This window comes from Panthera pardus, unplaced genomic scaffold (assembly GCF_024362965.1).
Source record: "Panthera pardus isolate Hobbes unplaced genomic scaffold, ASM2436296v1 HiC_scaffold_7, whole genome shotgun sequence".
Lineage (NCBI taxonomy): Eukaryota > Metazoa > Chordata > Mammalia > Carnivora > Felidae > Panthera > Panthera pardus.
This window is the reverse complement of record NW_026527002.1, coordinates 66,244,093-66,256,221: the sequence shown is the minus strand read 5'-3', so window position 1 is coordinate 66,256,221 and position 12,129 is coordinate 66,244,093. Positions and strand designations below refer to the sequence as shown.

Here is a 12,129-nt window from a genome sequence, read left to right as displayed (position 1 = left end):
CTGACCAAGCCACCCAGGCGCCCCGCAAAATTGATTTTTAAGAATAAATGTTTTCTTCCTTAAATGTTTTTATTCAGTAATCGCATAAGCATAACCTAGAGAATACCGAAGAGGTGTTTTTGGTATTATTTCTGTATTATGCATATTTTACTTGATCGAAGAAATTCAATTCATTATTTTTACCACTTAAAACAATTAATGAGACTGTATGATAAGGAGGAAGAAACGAGAAAGGAAGGAAAACAAATAACTCACTTTTGATGACCGACACTGATTCATCAGATCAATGTACTGGTTTCTTCCTATGCCAAGGAGCCTTAGACCTGAAAGAAAGCCTTTCCTTTAAAAACACGTAATGCATCTTAAAATGCCAAGACACTCAGGTCTTTTAGGAAAAAAACCCTTGGCTTTTGTTCACCTTTTGGTCACTGATTGATAATCAATATCAAATTAAAAGGAATTCCCAAACGAAATATAAAAGAAAACCCAAACTGGGAAAGATGAACTCAAGCTGACACTTGTGACAATGTCACATGGGCCAATTTTTACAGAGCAGAAGCCCTCCCGACTTCAGGAAGTCAGGACATCCTTCTCAGCAAAAGTTTCTTCCTACACAACAGAACTGTGTCACATGTCAGATACACACTTCCTTAAAATGAGCATAACACAGCAGGTTGTGTTAGTAAAAACCGTGTGTCAATGTTGCAAAACCACTGTGCACAAATCTTCTTCCCTCATTCGGCACACTACACTGCCCAAGCATCAGGAAGAATTTCACTTTCTAGAAATACAGAGATTAGTCTCATCTTTCTCCTTCTATCACTCCAAAAAATTCCTTGTAGACATTTAGACTACATCTTACATTTGACTGGTATAAAACTGATAAAACTCCTATCAACAGTGGTGCCTGCTGTTCCCATGTTTCAAGTGTTTTAGGCTAAAAACACACATGATGATATGGACTACAGCATGCACACAGAAAGACAGACTCTAATCATTACCTTCAGCATAATTAAATACTTACAGTCGGCAGCAGTAAAATTGGGCAACGAATCATAACTTTTCTCACTGTTCATAATGTCCTTTAAAAAAAAAACAATTAAAAATCCTAAATGCAAAATATCCTTAGATAAAAATTTGTATAAATATGTATTACTACAGCCAAACAGAATAATAATTAATTATTGGCACGAAGGCCTGAGATTCGAGTTTGCAACCTAAACACGCATGCCACATTGTGGTACTCACTATGTGGTTCGAACCTAGTAACTGAAGATCGGACTTTCAGGTCTGGATTCTCACAGCACTCTCTATGAATCCCAAACATTTGCCCTGTAACCTCTGCCCTGTGGAAGCTGTGCCAGGAATACCCCATTTAGAGCTCTGGGCTCCAGCCTCTCCACACCTCACACCCAACCCTAGAGGCGTACCCCGAAACAAGGGGCATGATGGCTCACAGCTCCATCAATATGCATCTGACACATGCGCTACCAACCAAGATTTTAACCACTTAGTCATCTCTGCTCCTACGAGACCCAACCAGCAGCAGAGTTAAACGCAGTATCCAGCTTTTTTCAACTCCTGCCTGTTTCTCCAACAGCAAACCAACTGTTTACTGTGGAGATAGGGCCCATTTTCAGCCCAGCAGCTATACCCCATGGTGTAAGAACAGAAACCAGAGAGCAACAAGCACGTGGATGTAACCGAAAGCGGGTAACTGAGGAAAAACCTCCCTCTATTTTCTCTCCTAAACTTTGTGGTCAATACCAGCAAAATAATAAAGAGACAGCCATAACGATGCTACTTACTGATTAGCTACCGCCTCCATTATGCTGCCTTGGTTCTAGTGAAAAGAAACTGACAGAAACCTGGGCTGTCAGGTCTCAATATTTCTTTAATGTTTCCTTCCGAATGGGGACGTGGGGGACGCGGGAGACGCAGGGCAGCATAAGTGCCCGTGAAGAAGGGGCTCGGGGAGAAAAGCAAAGGGAGATCTTACAAAGGAAGCCCCATTGGAAAGGAACCTCACTGTTACTCGTAGGTTCCCAACTCCTTTAGTTCTAGGCTTCTCTCTGCTCTGGAAGCGGTGAGTGGGCCCAAAACAGCAGCACTCACATAAAATTAAGTAGCAAATGAATACTACATAAACATTGCCAATCTTTACATACAGCTCACTTAAAAACAGTATATAACTGGTATTTAAAAAACTGCTTTTGGAGGAAGGCTAACATCTAAAAGTTAATAATAAAGGAACGAAATTAGAGGCCGGGACTAGAAACATATTTCTGTTTCTGACACACGTATTGCATCATTAATTCTTTCTGTAGTCAGTGAAGAGTTAAATGCATTGTTTTTCTGAGCCCGGTGGTCAGTTCCATCACCCGCATTTTCGACCTTCATCATGTGTCAAAAGCTGTCTGTTTTACAGAGATGCTGCTAACATAAATCATTAATGCTACAAGAGCACAAAGGGTCAACAAATGCCTTCGGGAACCCAGAAGAAAAACAGATACTTTTCCGCCATGAACACCTGGAACTTCCAGCAGCTGCTTAGATGAGTGTGGTGCAAGCGGTTAACTTGTTACAAACACTCCCCTCTCTGCTGTAAACTCAAGAATGATGGCCAATGTGGCGGAGATGTGCAGAGCCGGTCACTGTCGGCAGAGTCCCTGACGAGTAGCCCGTGATGGCCCATGTACACTGCCAACTCACCTCCATGATCCCAGTATAATACGAAAAGGGTGTTATCCTCAGGCCCTTTACCATAATATCTGACAGATGGTAAGGGTACAGCATGAGATGATCGCGACTGTACTTGAGGAGCTCCTCATAGTATTTGCGCTCATCTTTCTTGACATGTTTAACTGGGGAAAGAGAAATTATCCAGTTTTTGTCAGGTGTCTTACACTTACATATAATTACAAATGCAATAGGAACTACTTCATAAACCAACCTTAATAAAAAATAAAAGCACAGTAGTTGGAAGAGAGCAAACGAAACACTCCAAGTTGGAACAAAGAAACAATCAGGCCACAGAGTGCGAGCAGGGGAGGGGCAGAGAGAGAAGGAGACACAGAATCTGAAGCAGGCTCCAGGCTCTGAGCTGTCAGCACAGGGCCCCATGTGGGCCCACAAACCGCAAAATCGTGACCTGAGCCGAAGATGGACATTCAACCAACTAAGCCACCCAGGCACCCCAGTACAGAGCTTCTTAGAGTCTGTACATGGAATACTTTCAGTACTGTGAAACATGTACTGAAAAGACAGGATGGGGCACCTGGGTGGCTCAGTTGGTTGAGCGCCCAACTTCGGCTCAGGTCACGATCTCCCAGTTCATGAGTCTGAGCCCCGCATATGGCTCTCTGTCAGGGCGGAGCCCACTTCGGATTCTCTGTCCCCCCCATTTCTGTCCCTCCCCCATTCGTGTGTGCTTTCTCCCTCTCTCTTTCAAAAATAAGTAAACATTAAAAAAGAAATTTTTTTAAAGATAGGATTAATGAAAATGGTAAATCAGCAATAGTCGTTTCCACCTCAATATAAAAATGTCTCTACTTACCTAAGTTATTTCTGTATCGTAACTGATTGCGGATACTGTACAGAACAACCTGCTTTTCATATTCTCTCTGTGAATTTCCAAGACTCTAAAAAAAATAAAATAAAAAATTCAAATAGTTTTAAAAATAGCCTCTGAACTAAACAACAGTACTTTTTCCTCATACAATTTCAAAACCACTCCCTCTAATTTTAATCCTCATACCTCTAATTTCCAGAACTGAATACAGAATATTTTCTTAAATGTTATTATACTAATTTTCATGCTATGACATTAGAGCAAAAATTCAATGTGTTTATTATTTTTAGCCTGCCTTCCTAAAGGACTTACTGAAATTACCTAAAGTGCTTATCAAATAAAAGAGCAGTCTGAGAGCATATAACTTCATTAACAAAAAACTAAGTTCTATTTACAAAGACTTCTTTCCTGATTGTTCCTAATTCGTGCATTGAATAGACAGATGGATAAATGGACGGATGGCTTCATGCACCTACATTTTTCTAAAATGTAAGACTGTCAACAAAAGACCTTGTCTGCTAATTGTTTATAGCTGATGGCTATAATTATCAAAAATTAACATTTCTGGAGAATGTACATTTCAAATGTACCTCTAAATGATATAAGATAACTTCTTAAAAACATCATCTCCTTATGGCCTCATTAAAAAATATTTAGGGGCGCCTGGGTGGCTCAGTCTGTTGAATGTCCAACTCAACTTCAGCTCAGGTCATGTCTTGGGGTTTGTGAGACTGAGCCCCATGTTGGGCTCTATGCTGACAGCGTGGAACCTGCTTGGGATTTTCTCTCTCCCCTCTCTTTCTGCCTCTACCTACCCCCACTCGCATGCACGTGTGTGTGTGTGTGTGTGTGTGTGTGTGTGTGTGTGTCTGAAAATAAACATTAGAAAAAATCCAGACAATTTTAGAATTTTGATGTTTTTTAAAGAGCAAAAAACTTTCCCACTGTGCTTTAGTGTTTTAAGCTCAAAGATAGATTCTCATGAAAGCAAAGCATAAGTGTGTCTGATTACAGTCAACATTATATTCAATGTGCGACCATAAACTTAATTTAATATATGACTGCTATCCCCCTTCTAATTACTGGGTATGATCCTCCCAACACGCTGTATAATAAAATTAGACATCACAGGAGACTAATGGCAAAAAGATCAGAAGATTCAGTTATTATACTTCCTACTCACAGGTTTGAAAGCTGAGGTAAACGTCCACACACACACACACACACACACACACACACACACACGCTTTCACCAAAGGCCATCTTACAAGACAGATAAAACTCATATTTAAATAAACCAGCACCTAACTGGACCCACTGGTGGGATGTATTTTAAGAAAAAGGTGATGTGAGAAAACTAACATCTCTCTTCCTTCATCTAAATTAATTAGTTTATCACAGGCTAAACCGTGACTCATTTTACTGCCTGAATATATGTGCTTAAATTGTTCCATTCTTCTTTAAAGTCACAAGTGGTTAGTAACAAAGTTTATTATCGAGAAACCGCTCCACATCCTCCACCCAGCACCAACGCCAGGGTCAGTAATAAGATGTTGAGGGGAGTTAAACACTGGGCTTGCTGTGAAATTTGTAAAGGGTCTCCTCCAGCTCCGCTGCCACATAAGTCTCCTTCTCAAGGAACACAAAACACACACACAGAGCACCACTCTGCTAGAATCTCAGCAACCTCAACATGAGGTTTTGCGCTTCTGTTTTAAAATAAATCTCTTCATTTATCATGACTTACAAGCATTTTCTCCCTTTCTAACTTCATCCCTGGTAACTCGAGAACAACGAGTGTAATCACGCCGCTCAAAATGGAAGGGTCTGTTATTTCTAAGCTAGTTAGAGAATACAGTGTTTAAATGCCTAAGCCTCTGTGCCAGGCATTCAAAGTAATGACTGGTCCTGATCAATCAATACATATGTGTACCCACAGATATCTAAAAACTACATTAAAAGTTGATTTTATTCTTCACTACCCATATACATAAAATATAATTGCTTTGTTCACAAAGATTCTTTGGCTTCCCTCCCACTCCTACCCCAAATTTCCCACCATTCGCATACTAAAACACTGTTACCACTACAGGAGGCAAACTAAAAGAAAGGTCATTTTACTCTGAGATGCGCTGACCCTGCAGAAATACTGACCAGATCTGACAAATGAAGCTGAGCTGCATATAATGGGAACTATAACAGATTAAAGAGTGACATAGGTACTGGTTATAAAATACCCACTGTGCACCAGATTTTGCTAAAAGCATAAGGAATTTTTTTCTACGGACTTTTCTCCTACAAACCCCAATCACACACACACACACACCCCCAAAAATACACCAAATCTTTAACTGACCTTTCACACATGACACAGAACCTCATAAGACTTCCCTTAAAACACCTATAAATTGTTTTTGAATCATGAATACAAAATACTGATAAACTACAGAAATATCCTGAAATAATGGCCTTATCTATAACTTTTTAATGTACTTTTTAAGCTTTTGTATAGCCATATCACATAAAAACATTTCATCCCACCCATATAAAAACTAATGGCTTTACACACATTTTTTAAAAATCTGAAATCACCTTCTGGCTTGACATACCTTTTTTAAAAAAATCTGAAATCACCTTCCCCCAGTTTTCAGAAGTGGGAAATGAGTCATTTCCAAATTAAACTCATCAAAGCTTACTGGAAATGCTATCAAACTACTTAGTATTATAATGGCAAAAAACAAATTCTTTCCATACAAGGACTACTTCCCACTTTGAAAGTGACTGAGCTTTAGCTCCCTGAAAAGAAATCTCAGACTGATACCATCACTCATTCACTCCAAAAATGTTTACTAAAAGCCAACCACATGATAGGTGCTCAAAATGCAAAAGCAAAAAACAAGTAATGTATGCAGCAAACGCAACACAGTGGGGTCAGTGCTGTGGGTGAGAAACACGGCGCTGTGGAGAATCAACTGCTCCACATGTAGAAAGTCAGGGAAACCTCCCTGGAGAGTTCTGACATTCAAGAAGCTACAAGTAATCTCTAGGAGGAGACAGGTAGTGCAGGACTGAGCTGGCATTTAGAAATCTCGCTCCGGTGTAATGTGAGGAATGAATGGGAGAGAGTCCCATCCTGCGGACAAGAGACCAAGGAGAAAGGTGATGTAGTAATCAAAGGCCAAGCTTGACCTAGGCCAACAGTGGCATGGCCACATGAAGTCCAAGGAAGCAACATGTACAGATGGGTTTTCCAACACCTTCTATAAGCGGAAGCTCCTTCTAAGCTAAAATGGCTACTCTTTTTTAAGTGATCTTACCAAAACTAATTTTAATTTAATGTCACATCTGTACCTAATTATAACTCTGATCTGTGATTATTTTTGATAGTCATGACTAAGTATTAGATATGCTTTTGCCAATACAAATTTAGATCAATTATTCATGCTGAACATAATCGAATCATCCATCTTTCTTCCATTATGCTACATTTATTTCTGTGAAAAGAAGAGTAGAGAAAAGATGGAAACAAAGAAAAAGATTGTTGGTTCCTCCAGTTGTCTTTGGATACACCACAAAACCCTAAAGAACAAAAGTACCAAAGCCTTCATTCAAGCTTAACAAGAGAAATTTACTCAAGTTTAGAGCTTTGTTCTTTCAAGTCAAGATAAGTGCCACATGGGCAGCCACTGACAACCAAGAATTCCTCCTCTGTCTTTCTACCTTCTAGTTTTTTTGGGTATCTCACAGTGAAAGCACTTTCCCTGCCACATGACGCATCACCAGAACCTTAAACTATTCATTTCTTAGAACTAAGCCCCCAAGCTGAGGGAAAAAGCAAATAATCCTTATACCATCACCACCACCACCCGAAACTCCGATTATAACTCCCCAGCACCAATGGAAACCAGAATTTCACTCTCAACCAAGTGGAAAGGGAGGAAACCTGAAGGTCAATCGATGGTCTATGGTCTGAGAAACAGTGCTTTATAGGCAGCATGTATCACTACCTTCCTAAGATTCACCACCACCTGCTGTATTAGGCTCTTGTTCATTTATTTGTTTACTGTCTTTCTTTACTAAAATGTAAGATCCATGAAAACTGGGTCTCCGTCTTGTTGACTGGTGCAAATTAACCACCAGCACCTACAAGAAGGCACAGTGTGCAGGTGTTCAATTACTACTATCTGTTGAGCACCGAACAGAAATGGCACTCAAGCAGTTGAGAATTAACCCTCAGAAGAAAACCTCCTGTCAGTCTCTTGTTGCAACATCTCTAATAAACCTATCTTGCCTAGAGGACAAAGTCCCACAAAACCAAGTACAAAAGCCCCTTCAAAATCTGGCCCTGCCTGCTTTTCCAGATTCATCTGCTACAACCTCCACGCACTCACAAAATCCCACCTCCGAACACCAATATACCCACAACTCCACCTCCCGTGATACTAAGTTGCTAGCTACTTCTCAGAACACGCTCTTTCACTCGTGCGAGCCTCGTAAAACAACTTTCCCACTTCCCGGAAAATCTTATTTCCTCTTATCTCTCATTCGTCCTCTAAGGCCCAATTTCAATGCCTCCACCACACAGCCTCCAGACACTCCCTGGACAATTTCTTACTCCCTCCTCTGTGTGCCCACATATACTATAATACAAGTACGTATGAGCTGCTATCATTCTGTAACGCATTTATTTAACGTTCGTCTATTCCCCACCATCCTAAAGTTCTGGAGGTCAAGAACCGTATTAAGCAGATTTCGCAAGCGCCTAGCCCAGTGCCTAGTTTAAAGGAGGCTGCGGGCAAAGGTGCCAGGCGAGTCCATCCCTTTTAGCAACGGCCCCATCCTGCCCCTGTGGCCCCAGAGCCGTCCCTCCCTAACCCTTGACCTGCAGGTCGATTTCCCCGAGACCGAGGCGGGGGAAGGGCGGGATTCGGCCTCGAGGAGCAGCGTCGGCCCCGCGGGCACGGCGAGCAGGTGACGGCAGGGCGGGGCCCGGGTCCCAGGTTCCGGCCGTACCTGCCTCACGTTGGCCGGCAACTTGCTCCAGGGGTAGTTGTGCCGGATGTGGAACTCCACGTCTATATTCATGATGCCGGGAGCCCGGGCCGGCAGCGGCGTCCGCAGCTGGAACGACACCTCCCGCCTGCCCGCCCTCGGCCTGTCGGGGAGCTCGCGGGAGGCCTCGCGCCTCACACTGCGGAGAGCCGGGGCTGCCCCATGGCCAGGGCTCCCGACAGCTCCGCGCTGCCGGGCCACGGGGCACAGGAGCAGCGGTGACCCGCGCCAGGAGCGCCTCTGCAGCTCCAAGTTTCTTCCTAGTTTCGGCCCGCCGGAAATGGCTTTGGACTTGCGTCACTTCCGCCCACTGGCGCGAGGCCGGAGGGGCGGGGCGCCGAAAGGCCGCCTGCCCCGCCCCCTGCCCTCTGTGGGGCGGGGCAAGAAGGTGGTAAGGAAAAAGTAAGGGGTAACCGCCCCCAACCCACGTGCTTGGCTCAGGCTGTCAGTCTCCGGGTGAATTGAGATACATTCCTGGGTCTGCATTGCCATTGGATGTCTTCATTTCCCCAGTGTGTGAACCCAGGTAGCTCCAGTTTCAGGCACAGGGGTAAGCTGTCTGAGAATGATGGGCTTGGGGAGGGAGTCATAGCTGGCTTCAAATAATGAAAGAGCAGTGAGCTCCTCCCCACCCCATTGCCAACCCTGAGGAATCTCTTCAGTCAATGAATGGTGTTGGGAAAACTGGACAGCCGCAGGCAAAAGAATGAAACTGGACTAGTGTACACCATACACAAAAACAAATTCAACGTTGATTAAAGACTGCTAGACGCGAAACCATAAGACGTGGGCAGTTAGGTTTTTGACATCAGTCTTAGCAGTATTTTTTTTGGACCGGTCTCTTCAGGCAAGGGCAGGAAAAGCTAAAATAAACTAATGGGATTACATCAAACTAAAAGCTTCTGCACAGCAAAGGAAACCATCAACAAAACTAAAAGGCAGCCTACTGAATGGGAGGAGATATTTGCAAATCATACATCCAATAAAGGGTTAATGTCCAAACTATATAAAGAACTTATACAACTTTGTATGTTTTTAAAAATCTGATTAAAAAATGGGCAGAGGACTTGACTAGACGTTTTTCCAAAGAAGACATACACATGACCAACAGGCACATGAAAAAAGGCCCAGTACCACTAATCATCAGGGAAATGCAAATCAAAACCACAATGAGATATCAATGCACATCTATCAGATTGGCTTTTATCAAAAAGACAATAACAAGTGTTAGTGAGGATGTGGAGGAAAAGGAGCCCTAGCTTGTGGGAATGTAAATTGTTGCCGCCACAGTGGAAAACAATATGGAGGTTCCTCAAAGAATTAAAAACGGAACTACCGTGGAATCCAGCAATTTCGGGGTATTTATCTGAAGAAAATAACAGCACTAAATCAAAGAGATACATACATCCCAATGTTCACTGCAGCATTATTTACAATAGCCCACATATGGAATATTACTCAGCCATAAAAAGGAGGAAATCTTGCCATTTGTGACAACATGGATGGAGTTAGAGGGTACTATAAGTACCTAATAATAAGTTAGAGAAAGACAAATGCCATATGATTTCACTTGTATGTGAAATCTAAAAACAAAACAGATGAACAAATAAGACAAAACAGAATCAGACTCATAGGTCCAGGTAACTGTTGGTTACCAGAAGGAGGAAGTTGGTGGGGGCAGGCAAATTAGATGAAGGAGATTAAGAGTTAGAAACTTACAGTCAGAAAATAAGTAAATCAGGGATATAATGTACAGCATATGGAATATTGTCAACAATATCATAATAACTTTGTATTGTGACAATGGTAACTAGATTTATAATCATTTTGTAATGTATAAAAATATTGAATCACTATGTTGTACCCCTGAAACTCATAAGCTATTGTATGTTAATTATGCTTCAATAGAAAACACTTAATCTAATTATAATTGCATTAAAACTTCTTAACTTTCTATTCTTACAGCCCACAACCATTGTTAGAAACATGCAAAATAAAGAGAGAGAGAAATTACCTATTCTTAAAGTCTTCTAAAATGTCCAGATTTCTTCATGTGCACATTATTGGGAACTCCTCATGGGTGCGACAAGTAATGCTAAACATAAATCCCCATATTCTTTAATTATGAAAATTAAATTATAACATAGCACATGTAATCAATATATTTAAATGCTATAAACTTTATTTTTTTTTAATTTTTTTTTAACGTTTATTTATTTTTGAGACAGAGACAGAGCATGAACAGGGGAGGGGCAGAGAGAGAGGGAGACACAGAATCTGAAACAGGCTCCAGGCTCTGAGCTGTCAGCACAGAGCCCAATGTGGGGCTCGAACCCACGAACCGTGAGATCATGACCTGAGCCGAAGTCGGACGCTTAACCGACCAAGCCACCCAGGCGCCCCTTAAATGCTATAAACTTTAGTTAAGTCTTCTGAGAAATTTGATCTCTTGCAATTAGTGAGAAAATATTTTAAGAAAGCGAGAGTTCAGAAATACAACATTTATTTCGAAACAAACCCAGATCTATTCCCTATTTTAAAATACAAATGTGAAAAGTCCCACAGCAGCAGACCCCCTTCTCCCACCAGTCAGTGAAGCTGAGGACAGGTAATCTGGCTCAGAGGGAACATGGACTCTCCCATGGACCACACTCCTGACTCTTTCCTACCACCTCTGTCACGGAGACTATCAGTTGTGAAAATATCCCACTTGCACTGTATTTATTTTGGAGTGGAGAAATATTTCTGTATTATTATGTGTTGAAAGTTGAAAAGACAAGAAAAACACTGAAAGACTCAGCTGTCCATCCTCTCTCGCATTTTACACTTTAGAAACACGAAGACATTTGCCATTGCCTAAATATGCCAAATACAATAACCCCTCTCTTGTGTGCGTCCCCCTACTTGATTTACATTGAAAACTTCTCATCCTGACACTGTGAACAGAGTACTAAAGAATCAAGAGGCAAGGCTGGAGAAGCAGGAAGGGGCAAGAAAAATGTGGGACCATTTTTCTCTACGTTAGGGAGTTTCTAGGATTTTTCCTCCGCAAATGTTGGACAGCAACTGAGAGTTACAAGTCTGTTTTAGAGAGAGGCAGAGTCATAGAGCCTGTGAACGATTTATATTCTATATTTATCTATAATATCGGAAATGACACATTTCTGCCATCCGAAGTCAGTCTGCGTTTAGAACATGTCTAGTGTGGAAATGAACATTCCACACAATTAAAACGCTGAACTATTGTAATAGTTAAAGTGCCCACTAGGGGCTGATCTCACACAACATTTCTATACCTAAAACCTGCAAATTCTTCACTTCCTTTTTTATTGACTTTTACCCAAACCAATCTCTCAGGCCTGAAAGTCCTTTAAGTTTTTCATTTACTGGAGCTTTTCTCCCATATCTGATAGCACCAAATGTTGTCAGTTCTTCCTTGGAAATTGATGCAGTGAGGACTGTGGGGCAGTGGTCCAACTGAGGTTTGCACAATCTCAAGGGCACCC

General features: G+C 41.7%; 1 protein-coding gene across 1 annotated transcript in view; it reads right to left on the bottom strand.

Annotated features, from left to right (window-relative positions):
• The window catches only part of FAM91A1 (family with sequence similarity 91 member A1), a 43,911-nt gene extending 34,999 nt beyond the window's left edge, over nucleotides 1-8,912 (bottom strand). Inside the window, exons 1-5 of the mRNA XM_019459904.2 lie at nucleotides 8,585-8,912; nucleotides 3,557-3,641; nucleotides 2,713-2,864; nucleotides 1,025-1,082; nucleotides 256-323 (exon numbers count right to left, since the gene is read on the bottom strand). Of these exons, the coding sequence (XP_019315449.1) occupies nucleotides 256-323; nucleotides 1,025-1,082; nucleotides 2,713-2,864; nucleotides 3,557-3,641; nucleotides 8,585-8,656 (435 nt within the window). The 5' untranslated portion in view covers nucleotides 8,657-8,912. The remainder of the gene's footprint in view (nucleotides 1-255; nucleotides 324-1,024; nucleotides 1,083-2,712; nucleotides 2,865-3,556; nucleotides 3,642-8,584) is intronic.
• Between the last annotated feature and the right edge of the window lie 3,217 nt (nucleotides 8,913-12,129).